This window comes from Chelonia mydas, chromosome 6 (genome assembly GCF_015237465.2).
Source record: "Chelonia mydas isolate rCheMyd1 chromosome 6, rCheMyd1.pri.v2, whole genome shotgun sequence".
NCBI classification, from domain to species: Eukaryota; Metazoa; Chordata; order Testudines; family Cheloniidae; genus Chelonia; species Chelonia mydas.
In genome coordinates, this window is record NC_051246.2 from 125409313 (window position 1) to 125437051 (window position 27739).

Sequence of the window (27739 nt, forward strand, 5' to 3'; positions counted from 1 at the left end):
TGGCCCACCTTGATTATCACTATACAAGGTCCCTCCCCCCCTCCTGCTGGTAATAGCTCCCCTTAAGTGATCACTCTCCTTACAGTGTGTATGGTAACACCCATTGTTTCATGTTCTCTATGTATATAAATCTTCCCACTGTATTTTCCACTGAATGCATCCCATGAAGTGAGTTGTAGCTCACGAAAGCTTATGCTCAGATAAATTGGTTAGTCTGTAAGGTTCCACAAGTCCTCCTTTTCTTTTTGCTAGAGCTTTGCAGCTTAATTCCCTGAAGATTCTATCCACACTGGGCATGTTTCAGTCCAATGCTGCAGAGGACTAAGCAGAACTTCCTTGTAGTTGAAATTCCCAGCAGTTCCAGACTGTGGTGGGCTCAGACGCAGAAAATGAGAGCAGAGAGCTTGTCTCTTCTCTGCTCTTAATGCCCCACTTTTGTTCACACCCAGTCAGCAAGAAGAGGAAGCCACCTGATTCGAACTGAGAGGGGACCAGAGCCAGTGAGGGAGGGAGTAGATTTAGGAGCCTGGGAAGACCCACACTGGAGGTTAGCGGGAGTTGAAGAAGGGAACTGGAAACCAGAAGATGAGACGCTTACTGGCTGGACAAGGAGGCTGAGTATCAGTGGGTCAGGAGGAAGGGGAGCCAGATCTTACAGGGAGCCACAGGGCAGGGAGTGGCTGGACAAGGAGCTGGAACTGGGGGAGGCACTGAGAGATTGGATGAGTCATCTGGGGAAGGGAGACTGGGACTCAGAGTCAGTGAGGATGAGGAACAAGTAGGTTATTGGAGACTGGGGAGAGGGAGAGGGAGAGAGAATGGGCAGAAGAGTCTGTGCCTACTAGAGTACAGTCCACTACAGAGCTTGAAATGAAACCCACAATCGCTTCATCTTACTGATCCTCTGCAGTCAGTAAGTATCTGGGAAATCCTCTGGCAAAGAGTCTCACCCCTTTCTACTGCTGGTGCATATAGAGGATTACAACCTGCTACTCCTGTCAGTTATGCCATTAGTGCAAGAGCCAAGGTCTGTGTGGTAGATCTAAAAATTCCAACCCTGCTGATGTCCCTTGTGGGTGTCAATATGATAACACACAATGGCATGCTTTTTTGAAGAAAGGAAATAGGACATTAAGAATGCAAAGTCAAGTGCTCAGAAGTTAGGAAATGCCAGAGCTAAGGTTGCCTGGGAAACCTTAATTTACCCCTTTGTGCTGATAGATTATGATACAGTCTTTAGTTACATCATCACATAGTCTCTCTTCCACAGGAGCCCTGTTTCATTCAGTGCACAGCATATCCCTGGCAATGGGATGTACACCCATTGCAAGTGTTGGGACAGGCAGGCCTAAGCTCAGAGTTGTACAGGGAAGAGTCAGTTGTCTGAAGGATCGCTGTCTCATTTGTTGCAGAAGTTGGAAGGTGTAAGGTGAATGAGGCGGGGGTTGCAGGAAGAGAAAGGATGGGTAAGTAGTTAAGGCAGCTGAATGTTGCTCTGGGCAATTGAATTCTGTATCTGCCACTGTCACAGAATTCCTGTGTGATGCTATGGGCAAGTCACTTAAACCAAATTTTTCACAGGTAGCCACTAGCTATGTGTTCCTCATTTTCTGGGTGCCTTACACCTACTCTGGGTGTCTGATTTTTCAGGAGTGCTGAGCACTCATACCTGTAACTGAAGTCAGTGGGAGTTATGCTTTGACTATTCTATAATACTACATACCCTGAAAAATCATGTTTCAGTGTCTCAGATTGGATGCCCCAAATTAGCACGTGACAGACATGGAATTGCTCTCTTCCCCCTCCCCAGTGTCCTTGCTATATATTAACTTATGAATGCTGATGTGTAATAGTTTTACTGACATTGATGTGAACTGGTCACTGAGATGTAATTACTCTATAGCTATGGCGGTTGTTAGAATTTCCTCTCTGAGTATATTGATCTAGCTTAGTAGGAGGCTGTGGGAAAAGCAAGCAGGAAAGCAACTTAGAGCTAAATAAGGACACCTTAGTATGCACTTGAAAGACAGCGAGGCAAGCAGTTAGCTTCAGTAATTGACTCCAAGGCGTTGCAAACCTGGTATCTCCCAGTGCCCAGCACAGAGACTAAAAGAACACTAAAAGGTTAAAGCACTCCTGAGGGAGGCTGGGTTACTTGTCAGCTACTGTATCTAGAGAGAGAAGAGACTCTGTGGAGGGTGTCTAAAGAAGTGGGGCCAGGGAATGGTAAGCCTTAAGGAAAAGCTAGATGTGTGTACAGTCTACTTTATTGGTTTTTAAGAGATCTTTTTGCTGAAATGCCTTTGATCTAAAAATAAATAATACTTCGCTTTAAGGAAGCTGTCTGGTCACCATATTGATCACTGCCATTGGTCTCAGAAGGGATAAAACTGCAAGTTCTGACCCTAGGTCACACCTGCTGAGGTGATAGATTAATTCCAGGTGACTGCAACCCAGGGCCCAGTCTGGATGTGGAGGAATTTATGTGATGAGTTCTCCCCCACCCCCACCCCGCCCAATGGAGGTAACAGCTTGATCCTGAGCCAGATAGATTAGGAGCAGTGTTCCCTCTAATTTTTTATGTCCATGTGCGGAAGTCATGTGTGGTGGGCGTGGGGCTGAGGGGTTGGGAGTGTGGGAGGGGGCTCAGGGCAGAGGGTTGGGTGCGGTGGGTGGTGAGGGCTCTGGGGTGGGGCTGGGGATGAGGGGTACGGGAGGGGGCTCGGGACTTGGGCAGAGGGTTGGGGTGCAGGCTCTGGGGTGGGACTGTGGATGAGGGGGTTGTGGTGCAGGCTGTCCCAGGGCTGCAGTGGGGGAAGAGGACTCCCCCCAACCCCCTCTCGCCCCAGCAGGTTGGGGCCGGGTGAGAGGTGCCTCTCCCCAGCCACTGCAGCTCCGGCGGGGCTGGACTGCGGGAGGGGCTCCTCTCGCCAGCAGCTCCGGCGGGGCCGGGCCGGACTTGGGGAGGGGCTCCTCTTCCCCACTTGCCTGTGCTGCCCTTGAGAGCCTGCTGCACGGCTTACAGGGAACACAAATCAGGAGGTGTCAAAGGTGCAGTTTGCCCGGTAACTGTGACATAGTGTATACTTTTTACATTTTCATCTCTCTGTGCCTCCATTTCCCTATCTGTAAAACAGGGATAACATCTCCCTCATCTCATGGGGTGTTGGGAAAATAAATCAGTGTTCGCAAAGCGCTGAGACTCTAGGGATGAGCATGATAGAAAATCCTGTGAGGAAACTAACAATTCTGTATTTGACACTAGTGTGCCCACTACTGAAATACCGTGTTCAGTTCTGGTGTCTACGCTTCAAGAAAGATGCTGAAAAATTGCAGAGGGTTCAGAGAAAAGCCATGGGAATGATTAAAGGACTGGAAACCAGGCCTGACAGTGAGACTGAAGGAACTCACTATATTCTGCTTCCCAAATAGAAGGTTAAGGGGTGATTTGATTCCTGTATTTAAGAACCTGCATTGGGAACAGAAATTTGATGCAGGGCTCTTCAGTATAGCAGCATGGCCCCACAGGGTGGTTCTGTGGGGTGTTAGCTGTAGAGCGCTCTAATGTGCTTCACTCATAACTGCCCCATATAGATCCTGCTGGTGAGAATGAAAAGATGCCTAGTGTGTGTTAATATAGTCCTACAGGACTACATTCAATACAAACTAGGTATCTTTTCATTCGTGCCAGCAAGGTCTACATAGGGCAATTACAGCACCACACACTAGGGCGCTGTAGACTTCACACCCTCATAGACCACACTGCAGTGCTCTCTAGACAAGCCCTTAAAAATATGCTCTAGTTCAACCACAACTGTTGGACGTGAGGCAGAAATTAATTCATGGAAATCCTACTGCCTGCGTGATGCAGGAGATTAGACTAGATCACGGGTCTCAAACTCAATTTACCTTAGGGCCAGTGCCAGTCCTCAAATCCTCCCAGCGGGCCAATAGTGTCACTGAAGATGGTGTTCAGAAAAGAAAACATTTATATTGTATTTTTTATTTTGAATTTCTTAGAAATAATAAAATTGTCATACAACTTTATACGATTCTTCACCTGCCAGAGAGTGTTTAGTGTTTGCCAGGCACCTGGCAACGCTTCAGTTCTGTCAGTTTGTTGATGTTTGGCCTCAGTGACTGAGCAGTTAAAACCTTCAGGATTGCAGCAAGGTGGGCATCAGATAGGTGTTCGGTATGTTGACTTGTTTATATTCATTGTGAGGGAAAAAGTGACTCTGCCTTCATGGCTGACTCTGCCCCATGACTAGTGATGGTATCTCTGTTCCTCTCCCGCAATCAATGGGAGCTGTGGGGGGCAGCGCCTGCCGCAGACAGCCGGCAGCATGGCTGCACGGGTCTCTCCGCCACGGGACGCATTGGGGAGGTTCATGGGCTGGGACTTTGAGACCCTTGGGCTAGATGAACACAAAGGTCTCTTCTGGCCATAAAAATCCGAGTCTGTGAATTCCTTATTTACTGCCCACTATTCAGACCCTGATCTGGAGACAGAAGTAATATAACCTCCATACTCCTATTTGAAATTCCCCTGTTTATGCATCCAAGGATTGCATTAGCCCTTCTGACCACAGTGTCGCACTGGAAGCCCATGGTTAGCTAGGTATTCACAGTGATCCCTACGTCTTTTTCAGAGTCACTGCTTTCCAGGATAGGACCCCTCTCCTCCTTTGTATGGCTTCATTGTTTGTTTGTTCCTCGATGTATGACCTTACATTATGGCAACATTGAAATGCGTATATTGTTGGATTATACCCAGTTTGCCACGCAATCCAGATTACTCTTTATCAGTGACATGTCGTCTTCATTATTTACCACTCCCACAATCTGTGTCATCTGCAACTTTATTATTGATTTTGTTTTCTTCCAGGTCATTAATAAAAATATTAAATAACATAGGGCCGCGAACTGATCCGTATGGGACTTCCAGAGAAACACACCCATTTGATGATTCCTTATTTATAATTACATTTTGAGACGTCTGTGCTATGCTGACTTTTTATGTTATAGTTTCTTAATCAAAATGTTGTGCAGAACCAAATCAAATGCCTTGTAGAAGTCTTAAGTATAACATCAACCAAACTTGTAATCCTATCAAAATGATAGTTTGACAAGATCTGTTTTACATAAACTCATGTTGATTGGCTCTAATTATATTATCCTCTTCTAATTCTTTATTTATAATTACCCAGGTCATCCCATTTATCCTTTTAAAATATTGGTACAACATTAGCTTTTTCAGTCCTTTCGAGCTTCCCTAGTATTGCAAGACTTACTGAAAATTAACATTAATGGTCCACAGAGTTTCTTGGCTAGCTCCTTTAAAACTCTTGGATGCAAGTTATCCAAATTTGGTGACTTAAAGATGTCTAACTTTGGTAGCTGCTATTTAACATCCTCGTTCGTTACAGTTGGAATGGAAAATATTTTATCGTGGCAGGTACATCTGGCTTTTTTCCAAATTCAAAACAAAAATATTTATTGAACCCTTCGCCTTTTCTGCATTATTATCAATAGCTCTACCATTTCCATCTAATAATGGACCAGTGCCATTCTCAGGGTTCCTTTTGTTCCCCTTGTGCTTTTAAAAAAAAACAACCAAACAAAAGCAAAAAAACCCCACCTCTTTCTTACTGTCCTTAACTCTACTGGCCATAGATTTTCTGTGTTCTTTTGTACCCCTTAACAATTTTCTATAATTTCTAACTTCTAATTTATATTAATTGCGATCAAATTCACCCACCCACCCTTTTTTTGTGTGTGTCTTACAGATATAATTTGTATTATTGCTGCTCTCGCTTCCCTTAGCCAAGATGTTTTCTGGGCACCTAGCAAAATGTTCTTAAACAGTTCCCATTTATCATTCACATTTGTCATTCTAATTTTTCTGTTTAAACATGGATTCAGCAGGAGGCAGAGATGTATGGAGGCAGGAGAAAATAGTGAAATAGTTAAGTATCAGGGGGTAGCCATGTTAGTCTGTATCCACAAAAACAACAAGGAGTCTGGGAAATAGTTTGCACAGAAAAATTTAATTGTTTTTTCTACTATTTGAGTGCTTGACTTAGCAACCTGAATGAGTTTCTGTGTGTGTGTCCTTGCCCGTGCGTGTGGATGCAATTTTATATATATACTGTAATCCCTTAAGGGCAGATGGTGTCCCCACCCAGGTTCTGAGCTAGGGAGAAAAGGAATGCAATCATCCCCTAGGCTCCGGTGTGGCATAGAGCTGTACCGCAGCTGCTGTTACTACCTTGAGGCTGCAGTAGCTGCTTTTCTCACTGTTTGTTTGCAGTTCCAACAAGGGATGCTGCCAGCTTTTCCACATAACTTTTGATGCCCTGGTCCTTCTCCATTCTAGGAGCCTTTTGAGAAAGGATCACCGAGGAGCTGCGATTCTGTAGCAAGCTTTGAGTGTAAATCTCCTATGCAGGTTCCCAGTATCCAACAGTATCCCACTCCACGTACAGCTCTACTCTCAAGGCTCTTCCTCCCTTCCCGCTTTTTCTGCGGGCATGGAAGATGAGCACAAGGCTTGCCTCTTAGGCAGCAATCTGATGAATAACTGCACACATTGGCTCCAGCAGTAAGCACTCTTCCTGTTGTGTGTATTTGTATTGCACATTGGAACAAATGTGTAAACCTGATTGCGTTGTATTTTAAAAAGGTGTATTTTTAGCACATGGTGAACAATATCCTAGTGTAAACAACAAAAGTTTGTAGCTTTAATTTGTAGTAGTTGGTCAAGGTAAACCTGAACTCCCCATTATAGTTTCTTTCAGCCAGCTAACGTATTAAAACTAACAAACTGCCTTGTCTACACTAGAGTTTTAGGATGTGTTAAGTCACACCTCTTTTCCTAGTAAAGGCAAGGCTTTAGATTGGGAATAGTTTTCTAAGAGCAGCAGAGAACTGATTGCTTGAGATACATTTTAGGGTGTGATTTTCTCCAGAGGTGAGTGTTGGCCTGTATTTGATCCCAATGAAGTCCATGGCTTTTGCAGGCATGAAAAGAATCTGGCTTACTCTGCTGTAGCAGGATCTCCTCCCCTGCACGGATAGTAGTAGTTAGGATGTATGTGTGACAGAAATCAAGGGGATGTGACTGAGTACAGGGTGTGGATCTGCTGAATTAAATGGCACTGATTTTACACAGTCATTCTTCTGACCATAGAAGCACTTTGAGTCTGGTTTAATTGAGTGCCTAGGGCACCAGTGTAGCCTTACAAAAGTAACTACATTGCACTTCCATTTCACAATAGTAATACTTTTAAAAGAAGGCATGAAAAACAGTGAACTGAGAAAATGACCACTGGCTATCTGTACAGAAGCAATGAAGAGCTAATAATGGAATTTAATCCTCAGAGAAGAAAAACAGTGGGCAGATCTATATTACTGCTTAAGTCGATTTTAACTTGCATCACTCAGGTTTGAAAAAAGAACAGCCCCCAGAGCGATGCAAGTTACAGCTATCTAAGCACTGTCCACACCGGTGCTATGTTGGCGGGAGACGCTCTCACTCCAAGATACCTTTCCGCCTCTCACAGAGATGGAGTAGTTCTGCTTACGGGAGAACACTCTCCCGTCGGCATAGAGCATCTTCACCAGACGCGCTACAGTGGTACAGCTACATTGGTGCAGCTGCGCCGATGTAGAGCTGTCCAGTGGGTACAAGACGTTGAAAATATATTTTATTTATACTAAAGCAATGTCAAACTCATTTGCCTGATTTGCAGACACAATTGTAATAATACTCATTAAGTGTGTAGTTGTTGTACCTCAGTTTTGAAAGTCTGGGTCTTAGTGTGATAATTAAAAGGAATACCTCCAGTGAGAGAAATGTAGACTGTTTACTTCTCCGTTATTTCCAGATATCTGCAGACTTAGGAAGCCAGCTCTACATCAGTTTCCTCCTTTTCACATTTGGAATCTTTCCTTTGCACCCTTGTGAGCTAGAAAACTTTGTTTCCTTTTTAAAAGAAAAACCACCATTTTTCCCCCACTGAATCTGACATAGGGGCCAGTTGCATATCTTAAGTAAGAAAAGTTTATTCTGAAGAGCAGCTATTTTACACTGGTGAATTAAAGAAAGGACAGTACTGTGACAGCTGGATTTGGAGTACACACAATAGCTTTTTAAAGAATTCTGGACCAACTGCTTTGAATTGAGAAAAGCATTTTGCAATATGAATTAATGGCCTAACTGAAGACTGAAATAGACGTTGTTTTAATACAAACCCAATCTCTCATCTCTCCTTTCATTTCTTCACTCTTGCCCTTTTACCATCCATCTCCACCTTGCAAAAATTCTCCCTCCCCTAACTCACAAAATAAATGAGTAAAGTAACCTCTGTACCCTAACATACTGCTTTTAAACAGGTAGGAATGTTTTGGGTTTTTTTGTTATTTAATTAACTTTTCAGGGAGCTGCTTAAGCTGACGCTTAAATTCTACCCTTTGTCACCCTTTAAGAAGGAGATACTTTTTTTTTCCCAAATAAACCCCCTGAGGATTGATGACTGTAATTTCACCATAAATAATACTCTGAAGTTGGGACTTCATTTGGTCTGTGTGCCCTGATGAAAGCCAGCCTGCCAAAACATTAGCCATTTATTTATTAACATTCTCTAGAATGACAATAAGGAGAGAGTATTTTTTATCCAAGTATCAGGTTTGCCTGAACACACAGTGAGAGAAAACCCTTCCATGTACTGTTGAAAGTTCTGCAAGAACCAGGAGTCTTAAGTCAAATAGTTGAACCAAAAGACTCAATTTCTCTCTGCTCGTGCTGGGACTTGGCTGAAAAGTCTAATTGTTATAGAGCAGCTTTCATGCTGAGCTCAAACCTGCCAAGTACTACACACTTTGGAAGAATATTTTTACACACACACACACACCACTTAATGCACATATAATCTGACTTGCACATTTTCAAGTGAAAATAAGCAGCCTTTACAGAGTGACCTGTTGGTTTTATTTAAAATTCTGCTTTTTTGAGATATGCCAAGAGTTGGAGAGACACACAGAATACAGATCAACTGCATATTTCTTCCCTTTCAAAAACAGCTGAGATGATCAGATCACACTGTGGCAACACAAGTATCTTGAAAACTACTAAACAGAACCTGCTTTGCATCTGGGTAGCTGGACTCTCGCCAGCATTAAGTGCAGTAAAGAGGCAAGGCAATTTGCAGTCATGTTAAGAAATCTTAACTCCCGGTGTCTCAGCAGTTAAATAAACTGTTCAGATTGTCAATAAGGAGTTCAGAGAATCCAGGCCATTGGGGTATAATCAAAGCCATTTTATTAATAAATAAATAAATTTAAAAAAAAAAAAAAAACCTTTTTGTATTTCCAGTTCACCACATCTTCTCTAGTTCTAAGACAAATCTGTTTAACTATATCATTCTCAAGTTTACACCTTTGTTCCAATGTGCAATACAAATATACACAGTGGGAAAAGTGGTCACCGCTGAAGAGAGCAAGTGATGATCAGGCCTAACAGACTTTTTCATAATTTGTTACACAGAGGTGAGGAGTCAAAATATCCAAACTGGTGAATGACCCATACACCACTCCCAGGGTTATTGAAAACTTCCCTCAAATAGAATTTGTGGGCTTGAAAAATTTACCAGACTCAATGGAATAATTATCAGCTATTTTTAAAAGGCAGGTCTTAAGGCTAGGCGACCACACGCTGTTCTGAAGAGTAAGCAGCACATTTCATAAAGTTCAGTCAGTAGATAGCAACAGCTACTCTTACTGATACATCTCACATGTATGGAGGCTGTCAAAATTGACTTAATTAGGGCATGGTTTAAACAGGGTAGTTTTGGTTTCAAGTCCAACTTGCGAAAACAAACAAATATGACATAATGTAACCAAAATATTCTAAGTCTTTTACAGTTGTGCATGTTTTTCTTCATCTGTCCCTTTTTGTTTCTGACTTCTCTCATTGTCTCCCTCTTGCCTTCTCACTTCCTTTCTTTCCTTCTCTGTAGGCACTGATGTTCTTTACATCGGCCCAGTGAAAGGTGAGCCCCACCTCATTAGACTTTTGTCCCTGTCCCCTGTGATTTCTTTGGCTGTCTCCTTATTTTCCTGCTCTTCTAAACTTTGACTTTCAAAATGCATAAGCAACAGATTATCTACTTTTATTGACAGGTTTCAGAGTAACAGCCGTGTTAGTCTGTATTCGTAAAAAGAAAAGGAGTACTTGTGGCACCTTAGAGACTAACAAGTTTATTTGAGCATGAGCTTTCGTGAGCTACAGCTCACTTCATCGGATGCATCCGATGAAGTGAGCTGTAGCTCACGAAAGCTCATGCTCAAATAAACTGGTTAGTCTCTAAGGTGCCACAAGTACTCCTTTTCTTTCTACTTTTATTGTCTGCAGTAATACCCCCAATGTGCTAGGTGCTGTAGAAACATAAGAAGGCACAGTTCATACCTCTAAGGGTGGATTTCTGAGTATTTTCACATGGGTTAAATGTAAAGTGAACTTTTGGTCTGTCTTGTTTATCAAGGATAGTTAAAATAGGTTAGCTTTTCATAGGAAAACAAGCATTGCAGTGTCCGTTTTTTGTTTTTTGTTCTTTTTAAGTCTCAGGATTTTTAAAATCTATTTACTGTATTTGTTTTGCATCGAGTGTACAGAATTTGAACACAAGCTGACTTCACATGTTTGTTCCTGTTCTGTTAGGAAGCATATATTCAAGTCCGGGACTTTATAGCAAAACAATGACACCCACCTATGATTCTCACGATGGAAGCCCTCTGTCTCCAACTTCTGCTTGGTTTGGAGATAGTGCTTTATCAGAAGGGAATCCTGGTATACTTGCTGTCAGCCAGCCAATTACATCCCCAGAAATCTTAGCAAAAATGTACAAGCCACAAGCACTTCTTGATAAAGCTAAGATCAACCAAGGGTGAGTTAAAGACATATATTAAAAACTTAAACTGCATTGTTAAAATGGTTACAAAGTCTCAACCAGACCCTTTTTTGTTATCTATTGTTGACAACTTGCAGATGGCTGGATTCGTCAAGATCGCTCATGGAACAAGATGTGAAAGAAAATGAGGCCTTACTGCTCCGGTTCAAGTACTACAACTTTTTTGACTTGAATCCAAAGGTACTGAGTTATTTCTGTCTTGTACATATGGCCAAACGTTCAAAAAGTGGAGATCAGTGTCTGCACTCAGAATGCCTGCACGCCCATTTGTATGGGCTCCTGCTCAGCTGCCCATCTGTGAAAATGCGATCCTGTGTCTTTCAAATGATAAATACAGTGTATCTGTTTGTTTACACATCAAGACTCTGCTAAATGAATAAAAGCAGGTGGTTGCCTGAACCTCTGTTAAGGGAATTCTGGTTGTTTCAATGTCGAAGTGGTTTAGCATTTAAATTTCAAGTAGAAATTTGGATGTAAAAATAAGTCTAGTGATGTTTGTTCTCTTTTAATTAGATATGTTTGAAGTGTAAAGGGCCCCAGGCCTTCTTTTGCAGGTGCTTTATGTGTGTGTGGTGTGTGTTTGTGTTTCACTACAGTACGATGCAATCAGAATCAACCAGCTTTATGAGCAATCTAAATGGGCTATTCTTTTAGAAGAAATAGAATGTACGGAAGAAGAAATGATGATGTTTGCAGCGTTACAGGTAAGAGACTGACCCTTTTTTTTTAATTGAACTCCATTGCAATTTTGTAGCCTTCTGTAGGCTTTAAATCAAGGGGTGGATTGAAACTAAAATGCCCTTCAACTAGTTCAATAAAAGCCTTGCTTTATCTTTGTCAGGAAGCTGAACTTTCTGTTCTAGTGAAACTTGGCTTGTTTCCTATTCTCTAGTGTTTACTTAAACTTTTTAGGTAATTTAAATATTTGCTTCTTGTTACTTCACATGAAAAGGAATTTAGATTATTTTCCCCAAAGATGTGTGTATCTATCTTGACTTTTTTTTGCCTTTAAAAAAAATACAAATAAGTACATTAGGTTACTGAACTGTATGTTTCTGGCTCTTTGCCCCTAGAACAGCTGATGATGATCTGTGGGTTTCCCAGAACTATTTATCTGTTGTGCAGAATATTATGTGCAAATTTGGCATCGGTAATACACGTGGTGAATGCTTTTACGATTCATTTCCATAAGACTGGTTGTAAACTGTGTCTAAGGGTGGTCCCAAGTATATCTGGCAGCCAGGTTGCTTCTCTCCTCCACCATACAGAAACATCTCTGGCCTAGCAGATCCGGAGCTGTATGGATTTCAACCCGTAGCAGTCATTTTTGAAGGGAAAAAAAAAAAAGAGAGAAAGCAAGAATGTAAAAGTTTGTTCTCCAGTTTTCCTATAAGAGCAACCCAAGGTGCAAGATGTTTGACATCCACTGTGACATCAATAGTTTCAGCTTTGTAGATTTAATTGTGGTATTGCTGTGGCAATTATATCTTCTCTGGATTATAATACTTAGTCACAAGTTTCTGCCTTCAAAAATACTTATTGAATGAACACCAGAGAAAATAGCTCTCCCCCGGAAAGATCATTTCTATTTTAGGGTTTTATACTGCTGCCCATTACCCTAGTGCCTGAGTGCCTGCTGCATAAAATAGATTGGCAGTAGCAAAATCCCTAGTGGACTTCATGGAATTTCTGGCTCTCGTTTTTCCTCAGGTTATAGAAGGCTCTGTTTGGGGGTGTAGGTTTTTTTGGTTTTGTTTTTTCTGGTGAGGTAAAAGAGGGAGCAGATCATGCTATGAATGCCATTCTGCTTTATGATAAAAAAAAAAGGTTTATCAAATAGATTTTGCAACATTTCCTGAAGCTGGTTAGACTCTGGATTTTTCTGTACTCCTTTGGAAGTTCATTCCACAGCCAGATCCCCTCAGCTGAGATGCTTTGTGTGCTTTTGGCTGGACTCTGTGATCTTTATTGACCCAGAGGCGCACTACCTTCTTGGAGCGCCATAGCTGGAGATGCGGTCTCTAATGTAGCTGATCCATTAACTTCTTTGAAGAATTGCTTCTAGTGTTGTAGATTTGTTGTAGATCTGAATGTTGTTTCTATGCCACTGTCTTTAAGGAGCATGAATACTTTTCTGAATGTGCACAATGCTGCTTTTATTGCAAGGCAATACAAAGAAGGAATTTAGATAGTAGCAGTTGCTGAAATGGCAATCCCAGCCATTTTATTTGTTATAATGAAGTGTATTTGCAATACAAACACTGGTATAGTGTGGGTAGATGGCAAATACATAGAAGACCTAGACTTTGCTGCTGATATTGTGCAACTGAATGACGTCCCCCAAAAAATTACACAGACGATATGGCAAAAATACCAGGCCAAGTAGGACTCAAAACTAGTTATGCTAAAACAAACATCCTTGAAACCCTGGCATCAAGCAGTAATATCAAAGTAGAAGACAGAAATATATCAAGAAAGTAGAACAGTTTACATACCTGGGCAGCATCATATTGACTAATGGAGACCTCAAGAAGGAAGTGACATCAAGGATGGGAAAGGCATCCCCAGCATTTATTAGACTCCGTGAGATATGGAAATCAAAGATATACAGCGCTCAAACAAAAAACCGAGGATTTTTAATGTAAACATAATCTCAGTGCTAGCATATGGCTGAGAGAGCTGGAGATCTACCAAAATATTAGACACTGAACTAGATGCCTTCGAAAATAAGTGCCTAGAAAAGATGATGGGCACTGGTTGGAAAGACTTAGTCACCAATGGAGAGAGCTGAGAAATCACCAACCATCAGCTCGTCAGGAATTGCAGGATGTATTTGAGGCATGCACTGTGGATGCCAACCCACAGATTCCCCAGGAGGCTGGCAAGTGGAAACCAACTGATGTGAAGAAACGAGGATGCTGAAGAGAAAACTAGGAACCCTAGCAGGGAGGACAGAACAGTTGATCTCCCAACACCCTAGAGCAGATGGAAGCAGCTGCAAGTGACAGAGGAAGGGAAGAGACTAGTTTCCACCCTGTGCCCCAATATTGGTGTGGGAAGGATGTAATAATGTGATAAGACCAGCCATTTGCATTTCAAGTTGGCATTTCCCATTGCACCTTTCTGGTATAGAATGAGTAACTGGGTAAACTTTGTTGTAGCCTAAAATAGATTATTAGGTTGTCGTTTGGGGTTTTTTGGTTTTGTCTGTCCTGCAAAATCCAAAGAAGACTAGAACGAGAGTTGAGATGTGCCTATGTCTACCCTGAGTACAACTCCGGTTTGTGACTAGGTCACGCTAGACTCCTCAGACCCTATTACAAAAGCCATGTTTGAGGTGTCTGCACAGCAGCCTTTTCACAACAGTCACATGTCAGCTGGGCTTGCACGTTCACAGTTTATCATACAGTCGAGTTGAGCTTTCCCCAGAATAAACTAGGACAAGCAATCTGGTAGCCATTCCGTGCTGCCTGGGAGATAGAGCTCCCAGAATTCACAGAGCAGCACCAGCATCACTTGAAGCAGTGCGTTCTGAGATGTTCTGTCACATGGAAAGCTAGAAGGGATGAGGATCAGCCAAACTAGTTTCACTAGCACCATACAGCAAAATGTTTTATGGTTACAGAAAGAGCTTTATGCCATCGTCTGCCGCATGTTAACCATGTTGTCTGGACCCAAACCTGTGTAGAGCCAACTATGTCATTCACGTATTCTAAACTGAGTAGGGAAGGATGGGTTTGTGATTAAGGCCCTGGATTGAGACTCAAATCTGGGTTCAGTTTCTGACTCTCATGCTTTCCCTGTGATCCTGGCCAAGTCACTTCAGGTGGAATTTTCAAAAGCACTTAGCATTGGCCTAACTCTGCTCCCATTGAAGTTAATGGTAAATCTCCTATTGACTGCAGTGGGAGCTGAGCTAGGCCAATGCAGAGCATGCTTTAGAAATCCCACCCATGAGTTCTGTGCTTCAGACCTCCATTTATAAATTCTGTTGTATTGGTGATAGAATGTAGCCTGTTCTTGTAACTGGCTAGTCCATTGTTTGCCCAGTAGAGTCTATACTGCAAGCACAATTGCACAAACTTCCATAATGTTTTAAATGGGAGCATAGAGCAATACTATAGCTGTATTATCTTCTGGTTACTTTAATATAGAACAGCATAGCACTCATCTAAAATGGATTGCCAGCCTCTTCTCCAATGTTGTTGCTGTGGTCATTCAAAGTGTGATCCCGGGGGATACCATATTGTACCATGGTTTTCTTTTTGGTTTTTCCTTACAGCTATTTAAGTGGGTGACAGTGAATGTGACAATAGTGAGATTTCTGCTCGGTCAGATAGATGTTCTATTATTCTGTTAAAGTACAGTGTATTTAAAATCAACAGGGTCTCTAACTTGTGTTTCAGTACCATATCAACAAACTATCAATCATGTCATCAGAAAATCATTTGAACAACAGTGACAAAGAAGTTGACGAAGTTGACGCTGCCCTGTCTGATTTGGAAATTACTTTAGAAGGTGGTAAAACATCAACGATTCTGGTAAGAGTTAATGACTTCTTAAAGTTTAAATAAATGCTTGTGATCAGGCAAACTTAAGTGGTACTGTAGTAAGTTTGCTGATGAAGCAACCTTCCTTCTTTGGTCCCTTCTTATTTGTCTCCTCTCTGCACTAAATAGGCCTAATATTTTTAATCGCTCCTCAGGTGGAAATCTTTTCCATTACTCTGATCATTTTTGCTGTCCTTCCCTGGACACTGTTTCTGCTGTACTGGATATAAGAAGGGTTGATTAGAACTAAGCATAGGGTTGCCGTGTAGTATGAAGGCACGCTAGCGGGGATAGTATTTTTGGCATTGTGCTCTAGCCCTTAATGCAATATAATATTCCTTGACCAACACTGTTATTGAGCAGATGATTTCACTGAGCTGTTCAGATACCTCCTTTCTCTGTCCTGAGTATTTACAGTTAATTTAGAACCCATTGACACGTATCAGTAGATCAAATTGTTTGTTCTAATATGTATCCCTTTACTCTGAATGTTACCTGCCATAATGTTGCCCAATCAGCTAGCATATAAAGATCCTCCTGTAGAAATGAAGTATACAATATATTTGTGGCTATAGCAACAAACTGTGAGGCATGAAGATTATTAGATTCCAATCTAGTATGAACCACAGGTTGCCTCTGTGACCACAAGTGAGTCACACTGGCCTCCTTAAGCTTTAGCTTACACTGCTGGAAAACTGGGTGAAGTATGGCCTCACTAAAACTTGAGCCCTTATACATGTGAAATACAGCAGTGTTAAGGAGAACTCAAATTAAATGCACTAATTTCTGTTTCTTGTACTTGCTTAGAAAATACTCAGTTCTGAATGGTTTCAGAGTAGCAGCCGTATCAGTCTGTATTTGCAAAAAGAAAAGGAGTACTAGTGGCACCTTAGAGACTAACCAATAAATTGGTTAGTCTCTAAGGTGCCACTAGTACTCCTTTTTCTTTTTTCAGTTCTGAATATATTTAGTTTTTCTTCCACTATTCCTTAACTAGTGGACAAAGCTTTACGGTGTCAAAAATAGCCACCATGTTTCTTCACATGTAACTTTCATAACAAGTAATGGTGAAAATATCATTTGGATAGTGTTCTTGGCCTTAAGTAGCTTAATATATTTCAGGGTTGTTTTCCTATATCACGTTTGTTTGTATTACCGTAGCACATAGGAGCCCTAGTCAACCAGGACTAGTTTCAAATTATAAAACTTCTAAAACACAGTACTATTGTAGTACTTGGCTCTTCAATAGAATAGAACTGTGAAAGAAGAGTTAAGGCCAAATGCCAACCTTGAAAGGTTTCGGTATCTTCATTCAGAGGAGTAAATCCAGTCAGTGGAGCATCACACACTTTATGCGGGCTCTGAATTCACTTGTTTATGTTCTAACCCTTTCAAGGCATAAAAGACCAAAATCTTCAAATTCGGGTGTTTTTCTCTTTTAGCAGCCATCTTAAGTATATTTTTAAACTATTTATAGCGTATCTTTGAAATTAATGTGGATTTTTTGCTTGCTAAAATATCGTTATTGATAACCGAGCTTTAGTAGTATTAACTTGTACTGCTTCTGATGGATGTATAGTGGGAAGAAGGAAAGCCACTATTTATGTAGGATCTAGACAGTTTTCAATAGGAGGAATCTTCAGATTTCAGTGCCACGAAATGTCATATTGAGGAGCCTACCCTGCCAGATAAGAATGAAGAAATTTAGAAATGGCACATTTGGTTGAGACTGTCCATTTCAGTATCCACCTCGGGGATGAATCTTTTGTTTGTTTTTTTGTGACTCTGAAATCCATAGATTTGTTCTAGGAGTATAGTCCAGTGTGACCATGCTGAAAGATATTGCCATTTTAGACCATTGGGAAGCAATTAAACAACCCCCTGTGATATTTTAAAGCAGCATCTTTTTGGGGGGCTCAGGTTCAAGGGAAAAGCCGTGAAGTCGTAAAGAACCTGCGCTTCTTCTCAAACACCAGGCCAGTCTTACACTACTTCAGGTGTGTGTGTGTGTGTGTGTGTGCAGAATCAACTCCAGAACTTCAAGTGCAGTACGGACCTTTTAAAAACCTATATTAATGAGTCAGTTGTCTCCTGCTACTTGTGTGTTGAGAAAAGAGTTTCAAAACAGCACTTCTTTGGAGTGAATTTTCTTCTCTTTCTCAGTCTGTGAAATAAACTGTATTCTAATAAAGTAGTCTGATCTGTGAGCCCTTGACATTTGACAATGAAGTTTTATCAAGCTTTTCCCCCCTCGTAACTGAGGAAATTGCGTGGCATTGTCCTATAAACTGAATCACTGTCCCCAGTGCCTTGTTTTTGGATCCTCCCATCCTAGAACTGAGTCTTGTATCTGGCAGACAAATCAAATGAATGATGTTTTATTTTCAGGGTGACATCACTTCGATTCCTGAGCTTGCCGACTACATTAAAGTGTTCAAGTAAGTACTGATGGGAAGAGGCGCTCGTGAAACTAATGTCAATGAATAATTAATGACAGTACTGCATAATTCCCTTTCTGCTCTGCTGTCTGGATTCGTCGCTGCATGCTACTGCTTGGGTTTGTGTGACGTGTGAAATGTCTTCTAACACATTGACTTCATAGTTGCAGTCTAGCTAAAATACCCTGGTGCTCTAGATATTAAAACTTCCTGTTTGTTTCCACTTTGTTTTGCACCTATTCTATACACTGGCCACTTAACGTTATTTAAAGGACTCAGCTGTAGCTTTACTACATTTTCTAGTACACTGATTCAGTTCTTCAGATGTATAAGAATTTCATTGCTCCATGCCCCTCCCCACCCTCCCACCCATACCCCTCCGGAGTTGCGGGAGGGGACATGCTTTCGCTACTCTTCACCATTAGCTGGTGCTGAAATGTTTATATTATGTTATGCTAGGAAGTTAATCAAGCAATCCTAAAATTAGAACTGTGTCATGAAACTAGAAACCTTACTCAAGTGCTTTTCTTGGTTTGAGAGACTAGATGAATAACAAACAAGTGTCCTTCTAATCTGCCTGTTCTCTTCTGGCTGCCAAAAGGAGCAGGTCTGAGTTAACTGCAGTGCTCTTCCGGCTCATGTACTGCTTTTTTTAGTTATAAATTGGATCATGATATGTGGAAACTGGGAATAGTCATGTTTGAATCTTGACTAATATTCTGGCAGTCATGGGCATCTCTTGCAATTGTGTGCATCATGCTAGGGAGATGATGAAAGTTCTGGAATCTGTGCATAGATCTCAATGAGACTTCATGGGTTAGGAACAGAAGAAAAGCAACTGCATGAGAACAGGGTTGTAATTAACCTTTATTTTGTAATGGTTTGTCTTCTTGAACCGTAGCCTGTCATTTGTTTACTGAAAAAATTTTTTTGTCCATCTTGTAAGGCATATTTATCAGGTTAGCTATAGTACCTGACTCAGTCTGGGTCTCTGTGGTGTATTTTGATTGCTACAGCACAGTTTCAGAGCTAGTGTGTCTATCCATCTGTGTGAATTCTTTTTAAAAGAGAGAGGCTTAGTTTTTGATACGGTTTGACATACTTAATTGTTAATAAAGGCATAACTTGGGAAGCTAGCTGATTAGCTAACTAGAGTTGTGGGACTAACATCATTTATCTTTTGGAAGGTGTTAGACTCACTAGACTCTCTTGGATCCATGTGCCTAAGGAAAGAGGAGGTGAATATTTAAATTGAATTTTTAATATACAGAAAGGTTAAACAAATCTAAAAAATCTATAAGGCAAAGCACTGGGTGCTCTAGGATCCTAAATTCTCCAGACCTTGCTATAATCATCATCTTTGTCTTTGCTTGAGCTACAGCATCTGCTTCATCTGTTGCTGCAGTTTGGACGAACTGGGGCTTTGTTCTGTTTCTTTAGCCTTCTACCAAAGAAAAAGCCAAGTGTGTCTGAGGTGCTGAGAATGGCTTCAGCTCAAGCTGCCACTACTCAACAGGCAGCAGATGATCTAGATTGAAACCAAGGTGTGTTCTTATAGGCATCTGGTTTCCTAAAGAGAATATCTTAACTGTAAAGGACTCGACTCACCTATAAAGAGACTAGAGTGTATTGTGAGAACTTTTTTTAAAAATGGGGCCAGGCAGTAAGTTATAAGAAATGCATTTAAATGACTGTGTGTATAAATTGGCCCAATCTTGGATGGGACATGTCCTTTGCATTCTTCGGGCATGTTTTAGAGTGTAGAAGTTGCTATACTAATTCATGAAAGAAACACTATTGTCCCTGGGGCTTGAGAGACTTACCTCACACCTACCAGCCTGATGACTAAGCTTAGTAGCCAAAGTGCCCTGCCTTGCCCCTTGCAGGTTAAAATGAGGGTTGTAAAGGAAAACGTGGATCAAGACACACAGACAAATGATGGAAAAACTTGCTCGCTCTTCTTCTCTGGTTAGAGATTGAACATCTTTAAATGAAAACTGGGGGAGTCATGGCAGCAAACTTTCTGAAACTGAGCCTTCCTTCCCACCACCACATACAGGGCTATTGTGATATCTTAAAACTTTAGGATGGAGAAAACTGAAGGCAAAATATGAGTGAGACCAGACATCTGCTCATCCCGAAACCAACACTTCATTTAAAAGTTTCATTTCACTAACTTCATTTAAACTTCACTTGAACTTCATTTCACTAACTTCATTTAAAAGCTGGGCCTTTGGCTCTATTTTTCTCCCCCACCTCCTGACTTCCTCCTAACCCTTCCCCCACGTTTCCAGGCTTTCTCCAGTACCAAGGACTTCTCTTTCCCTACAGTCTTTAGACTGGACAGGAGGAGTCAGTTGTTTTCCTGCTGTTTCCTGGGCATTTCCTCTTTACATTTCACATGTTGGGAATTGAACAGTGTAGTCCAAGGCTTATTGAGCCCCATAGTGCTCTCTACCCTTAAAATGGAGGAAGCAGGGCAAGCAGAGAAGTAGCCAGTGACTCGTGGGAGGGTCACGAAGGGTCGAGTGGCCCCCCCCCCCAGCAGCCAGCCCCAGGCAGGGAGAGGGAGGGGCAGGGCCAGAGCCTCTTCCAGCCACGCTCCCAGGTGCAGCACAGCATCCCGGATGACTGGGAGAGCACCTGGCTGTGGCAGTAGCAGGCTGCCCCCCGCCCAGGCTTAGCTTCTTGGGACAGCGGCTGAGCGAGCCGGAGTGGGGGGGACCCCCTCTCCCCCCGGCATGCTCAGAGTCCGCTCCTGCAAGCGCTCTCGCAGCTGGCTGCTGCTGCGCACAAAGCATGCGGGCTGTGAGAGAGCCTGCCACCTGACGGGGGAGGGGTGGCAACCCGCTCCCTGCCCAGGCTCTGCTTCTGGGAACGGGAGCTGACTCTGAGCATGCTGCGGGGGGGCCCTCTGACTTGCTGAGCCTGGGCGGGGAACAGGCCGTTGCTGCCACAGCCCAGCGCGCTGCCAGGCAGCTGCTGCACTGCACCGGGCAGCATCCAGGAATGGCTCTGTCCCACTCCCTGCCTGGCTTCGGCTGCCAAGAAGAGCAGCCGAATATGCCAGGGGGTGGGGGAGAGCCAGCGCCGCGGGAGGACAGAGCCCCACGCACACATACACTGGTAACGTGGGGAGCAGCGGGGAGAGCATGGGGGCACCCGGGCTGGGAGTGGGGCAGGGAGGAGACGTGGGGAGGTTATGTGTCCTCCCCTTCAGCTGGTGCCCACCCGGTATGGGGGGTACCGGTCGTCTTAAGGAGGCAGAAAGTCAATGAGAGCTATGCTGGGTGATGAAATGGGATGCAGGTACGCAGTGGGAGGCCAAGATAGGTGCATCAGTGCTTTAAATACTGGAAGTTTTATGCTGGAATGAGCCTCTTAAACCTTTCTCGAAGTTCACCCATTAGCAACTAAAATGCTTGATCCACTAGAGTGAAATGTAAAATCCAGTGGGGTGGGGATTAGAATTCTGTGGGTTTCACGCATGAGGATGGCTACTTCTACATCCCCTTATGGCTTGGTGGAACAGAATATCATGAAGGGCTTCTGTGGAGCTAGCGTCCAGGACTCAGGCCTCCCACAGAGAGGGAACCGAAACCTTTCACTGGACAGACCCCTTTGAAAGGGGCAAGCAAGAGAGACAGCTGTAATAAACCATGTGAAATCAGGTGCCTAAAAGATTACATATGCGTGGCTCTGATTTTTTTTTTGTTTAACAAACATCATGATTTTCAATTAAATATCAAAGCATTAACTTTCAAAATAATAAATAACTTTCTTTTAATATTACAGAAAAAAAACAACCTTTTTCCATGATTCATGGAAGCTTCTTTTTATAGGCATTAGTAGGAGTTACTCTGACACTTGTCCCCTATGGAAGTACTTGGAGTCAAGAGTCCAAGCTTGTAACCTTTTTAATTTTTCTTGAATAAATCTTCTCTGTAAGAGGGTAATGAAAATAAGCGGACAAATAATTGTGCAACTCCGTTACTGATCCAGTGGGATCATTCATGCATCAGTTTGTTTACTGTACATCATTGTAAGGTTGGGGTTTTAAACCCTGTGGAAGCAAGATTTGGTTAGGGAGGTAAGCAAAGGGAAAAGCTGCGCATCTGGCTTTCTGAATATAAGAACTTCAGTATGGGACATGTTCAAGGTACAGAAGATCAGCTTAAGAGCCCAGCTACCTACAATGTCCCTTAAACTAAGCGCTATTACCCAGGTGAATTGTAGATCTAATGTAGTAATATCAACCTGTCTGGCAGGCCTAAGAAACTGACGCTAAAAGGTTACAAGCAATACTGGTGCACCTTCAAAGACACATCCATTTCCTGCTATAAAAGCAAAGATGAATCCAGTGGGACTCCAGCTCACCAAATGAACTTAAGAGGTAAGGAGAGATGCGTGCCGTTCTAGTAATGTTATCCAAACAAGTCTGTCATTGTCACCATTTATTTCTACATTCAAATTCCTTTTGTTTTACACTTCATATGTAGTGTTGAGTATTAAAGGAAGTGTTGAGTATTAAAGGAAAAGTGACTGAGGTTTCTAAGTATGGTGTAAAAATACACTTCTAAATAAGTGATTGTGATGATAGCATAAATAATGCTGTATGGATCAGCAGGCTTGTGGAAAACTTAGCCTGTTTTCACACAGAAAAAATATTCAAAGTTCATTGTTGAGATCTGCATTTATTTTAGTTGATGGTACATGTGTCTGGCTTTTAGAGTGAAGCAAAAATAAGTTATATATTATGTAATCCTATTTTTTTGTGATGGACTTATTGAAATAAACAAGTTTAGACTTCATCAAATGAGTTGTAAATAGCAATATTTTCTCTCCAAATGCAGCCTTTTTTCCTCTCCCCTGTTATGTAAGCACACAAGTCTTACGGGACGTCTTCACTGGCAACGTTAAAGCGCTGCAACGGCAGCTCTTTAATGTGGCTTGTGTAGTCACAACACAGCTCAGCACTCTAAAAAAAAAAACACATCCACGACGGGCTGGTGAACTGTCTATACTGGCACATTACAGCGCTGAAATTTGCAGCGCTCAGGGGAGTGTTTTTTTCACACCCCTGAGCGAGAAAGTGGCAGCGCCGTAAAGTCCCAGTGTAAGACTTGCACGTTACGTTTAAAATTCCTAAGGCTGCTGGCCTTTCTTATATTCAGAAGTCAACTATTCCAGCTCAGAGGGCTATGGAACAGCAGAAACTACTGACAGCTTTAATTTTTTACCATGAAGGCAACAACAGACAGGCTGCCAAATGATCTCAGACTATAGTTACGGAGATGTGTAGCCTGGAATACCTTTTTGGGAGCTTTTGACGTTGCTGCTTCTGACCGCATTTTAAAAGAATCTTGGAGACTGAGTTGAAATGAAGCCCACGTTAACTTAGATATTTTCAAGAAACTGGAGTTCTCAAAATGCCTAACATCTAATACAAACATTTTAAGATTTTTCAGCAACCAAATTTGAGGAAAACTAGTGCCTCAGTACTGAAGGTATAAGCAGCACACCCAACCCATGTAATTTTTACAGGATGATAGTTTTAGATTAGTAACACCCCACCTGACACCTGGTTTTGCTGTTATAAGAGAATTGTTAGACTAGGTAATTCCATTCAAAATGTTGGTCCATTTGAGAGGAAATGAAGGGTCAAGCAAATTTTGTAATGCCAAATTTAATTGAACTTGTATAGCGTTTTTGTTTTTCTCCCTCAAAATAGATCTTGCTTTTCATTTTTCCTTCCATCATCTCGGAGATGATTCACCACAGAAGCTGAAATGTTATAGCCTAGATTGTAATTTAAACAGTTAGCTAAATCCCGCAATGTGGGTTTACATTATCATCTGCAGTACCACACCCTTTGCAACCTGGCAGATAGCTCTGGCTTTAGCTGCAAGACATCAGTTTGCTCCTAACACTGTTTTGTACTTTTTCCTCTGATTTCCCTTAATTTTTTACTTGCTTTAAAAACAAAGCATGATGTACATTCTTCAGCCAGGTTATAACACATTATATCACTGGGACACTGTTTTAATACTATTAGACTGGAGTGGTGGGTGTGTGTGTTTGTTTTGGTTTTAGAGCCTGTGTCTCCATACACACTAATCACTAGCTCTTTTATTGCAGGGTGCGAGGTTACTCCTGATGTAAACATCTCTGGTCAGAAGTTTAATATCAAACTTCTGATTCCAGTTGCAGATGGTATGAATGAAATCTGGCTTCGCTGTGATAATGTAAGTCCCTGACTGGCTTTGTTTTCTCTTTGCCCCCAATATACTCCTCCACCATGGCTTACATTTTGATAGGCTGGTCATATTCTTTTGACAAACGCACAACATTGTGTGTATATAGATGTAATGTACAAGACTGGCCCTTACTCCTTTTCCTTGTGTACCGCTGTTATATCCTACACTTTGGTCAGAGTTTTGGCCCATTGTATGTCTCTTGTACTGAAAAATGTTCGATTCTTATACTGAAAAATTCGACAGAGCTTTGTTTGAACAGAAAAAAGAAAGATTTGCCTTCCTTTTGAGTGCCCTTTTTCCCTTTAATTGCAGGAGAAGCAGTATGCACACTGGATGGCAGCCTGCAGGCTAGCCTCCAAGGGCAAGACCATGGCAGACAGCTCGTACAACTTAGAAGTTCAGAATATTCTGTCATTTTTGAAGATGCAGCATTTGAACCCAGATCCACAGTTAATCCCAGAACAAGTCACAACTGACATTAATCCAGAATGTCTGGTTTCACCTCGCTACCTGAAAAAGTACAAGAACAAACAGGTACTGGGGTTTTAGTCATTTTCCAGAAATCTTGTGTTTAACCCAAAGAGTGAAATCCTGGTCCCATTGAAGTCAATGGGAGTTTTGTCATGGCAGTAGATAACTTCACTGGGGTTAAGATTTCATCCTAGGTAGATCGGATGTTAATGCATTTTAACAGAATTTGACAATGTTACTACTTAAATCGTGTGTAAATTTAATTTTTGGTTTTGAACCAATATCAAGTGATTGCAGCATGTGATCCCAGTGATCTTAAGTATGTTTTATTCAGAGTATGTATGTCAAATTTGCAATTAGATAACAGAGGTTGACAGTCTCCCAGAGTCTGAACAATGGGAGTCAGTTATTTTACGCACATTTTTGAAACTTCTATAATATGGTACACAGAAAAGAACATCTGCACATCAGTAAATTGGTCAATTCTGTATACCTTAATATTAATGTAATGGGATGTTTGTGGCAGAGTAAATCAACAGTAGGAATTGATTTTTAGTTCAGTTTATGTGCACTAAGCTCATGCAGAAATTCTTGGGATTAATTTAGGTTCCCATTGTTTACAAAGTGTTCTACACAGGCTTTGCTGTAATGTAGTCTGTATTTTTTCTATTCGCACTGTTCCAACACTTGTAAATAGATGAAATACCAGCCATTGAAAATGTGTATTTTTAAAGAACTGTGACTTAATTTGAGTAGTAATCTATATCTAGTCAGTGAATGGTAGAATCATATTATTTCTACCACAAAACAAGCAAATACGGGGGTTGCACAAAGTCTCACAGTATTTGGCTAAAGTTGCAAAAATAACTAAAGCATTGCTCAGTGTCTCTGATGATTTAGTAAACTCAAGTACACTGATTGTTAATCTGTAGTTAAATTACTGTGTCTGAATCTGATCTCTGGAAATCAGAAGGGGGATTGCCATGCAGAGAAGCGGGAAAATGTAGCTATTTATTGGCACAGTATGATTTCCTGACAGTGGAATTTCATTTTCTATAGCCCTTATTATTCTCCGAATAAGCCTTTATATTTATGGGGACGGGGAAGGATTGCATATATAACAAATTATAACATATATAAGACATTGTAGACTTGATCTTAGTAAAATAGACACTGGGGAAACAATTAACTTGTATTATTTACATAGTGTGTTTATATCTTGGTTAAGAAGCAATAGGTGCAACACTGGAGATAGCAGTTAAAGACTTGTAAAAGCCAGGCCAACAATTCTGAAGCCACAGATCCCTTTTGAAGATTAGTTAAGTATAAATAGAGCCTTTCATTTATAAAGGCAGCAAGAATGTTCAGCAGTTTTGCCCCCTTTGCATTTTATTAGTTTCCTCCTTCTTGGTGTCCTGGAGGTTGTGTAAGTTGCATTGAGACTGTTTATCACACAGCATCATGTGATGGGGGAGTAATGGGGAATGGAGGAAATGCTGCCCTCAGGGAATTCATGGAATGTAGCCTGCCAGCTAAAAAAGGAACACCAAGTTATTGCAATTTATTAAATTGAGGGTAATTTTCGGGGGGAAACTTCTCACCAAGTGCAAATTTATCTGAAATGTACATTTACAATATCCATTGATCTGTTAAAGATAAATGTCAAGTTTTCACTAACCCATACAGTCTCATTATTGGACTAATGATCTCAATAGGTCAATATAAATGTGAATGTCCTTGATCACGTTAATTATTGTATCAGATGGATGAGTTGGTCTGCTTAGGAATGTGGTGATACGGACACTTGGTTTACAAACCAGCCCTCTAACTGGTTCATGGTTTTACTGTAAACTGACATTTGCAGTATTACAGGTTTGCAAATGGATTTAGGACGTGCTAAGACAGAAACACAATAGCAAACTGTTTAGGTTCATAGTGTTTAAATATTAATTTGTGAATTCTGATTTGGTTTTGTGGCATTTACTCTGCTCAGACCAATGAATTTCTGTGGTTTTACATCTAAGAAACATTCAGTCCAAAATAAACAGAAGACTGCATTTACGGTTGCAGTCCTTAGTGTAGTTGTATCCTCAGGAAAGAGGATGCATAAAGCAGGTGGCAATTTTAATTTTTGTTTTCCTTGTGTAATTTTAGAATCTCTGTAGCCATTGAACTGTGTTGGGCATTTTAATTTATTCTCTGAGAAAGGTACTATGGGGATATTTTCCTCACATCTGAAGTGACCGAAGCTAGTTTTTTTTAAATGGTAAATGGCTTTGCGCACTCTAAAGAGAAGTAAACCTGAGTCTCATTCAACCAAAGACCTTGAAAGAAGGCTGAGGATGGGAATTTTCCCTCTATTTTTGACTTTGGCCACTGGTGGAATTCTGAAACGCCTATAAAATGTACATAAATCATTCTAGATGAATGAGACATTCCTAATTTTTGATGGCTGTAGAATGAGGGATGGTTCTATGTTTCCTTGTTCCCTTTTTTCATGCTTGCATTCACTTTTTGCTGTTTTCCTTCCTAAGAAAATTTGCATGTTTTTTGCCTGAACTTCAGTTTGCAGATAATTTGCACTTTTTTCTTTGCTTTGTTGCCATATTTCTGATTGCTTTTTTTTTTCTTTCTGATTCCTTTTCCTTTATTCGCATTGTCATCTACAGCCAGGCTATATAAGAGACTTGGTAAGTGACAGTAAAAATAAATAAATTTAAAATTCAGATAAATTTAATTTAAAAAATAGTTTAAAACCCTTTCATATGGAGAGTAGTCCTAAAACAAAACACCTAGAGGAACATAACTCTTTTAGTATTAATGATGATCCTCAGTGATTTTATGCTGTCAATCTGCTAATAAGAATCCTTTATACTAGAAATGTACATTTCAGGAGTTGATTCTCATTGTGCATCTTAAAATTTAATGTGTGCCCAAAACGTTTGCATCTATAATCACGCCTGGTATATAAAAATAATACCCACAAATATTTAGTGGTGCTTAGGTAAAAGCAGCTCCATATTTATCTTTTATTAACTATGGCAAGAATGGCA

At 41.2% G+C, this 27739-nt stretch overlaps 1 protein-coding gene across 6 annotated transcripts in view; it reads left to right on the forward strand.

Annotated features, from left to right (window-relative positions):
• The window catches only part of FERMT2 (FERM domain containing kindlin 2), a 101815-nt gene that overhangs the window by 69912 nt on the left and 4164 nt on the right, over positions 1 to 27739 (forward strand). For 3 of the 6 annotated variants that reach the window (XM_037901285.2, XM_043548752.1, XM_037901286.2), the window contains exons 5-14: positions 10020 to 10052; positions 10721 to 10946; positions 11048 to 11150; positions 11567 to 11674; positions 15377 to 15511; positions 17909 to 17958; positions 22227 to 22351; positions 24097 to 24203; positions 24528 to 24749; positions 27356 to 27376. In XM_037901285.2, the coding sequence (XP_037757213.1) occupies positions 10020 to 10052; positions 10721 to 10946; positions 11048 to 11150; positions 11567 to 11674; positions 15377 to 15511; positions 17909 to 17958; positions 22227 to 22351; positions 24097 to 24203; positions 24528 to 24749; positions 27356 to 27376 (1130 nt within the window). The remainder of the gene's footprint in view (positions 1 to 10019; positions 10053 to 10720; positions 10947 to 11047; positions 11151 to 11566; positions 11675 to 15376; positions 15512 to 17908; positions 17959 to 22226; positions 22352 to 24096; positions 24204 to 24527; positions 24750 to 27355; positions 27377 to 27739) is intronic. The other 3 variants (XM_037901287.2, XM_037901288.2, XM_037901290.2) reach the window with 3 other exon arrangements.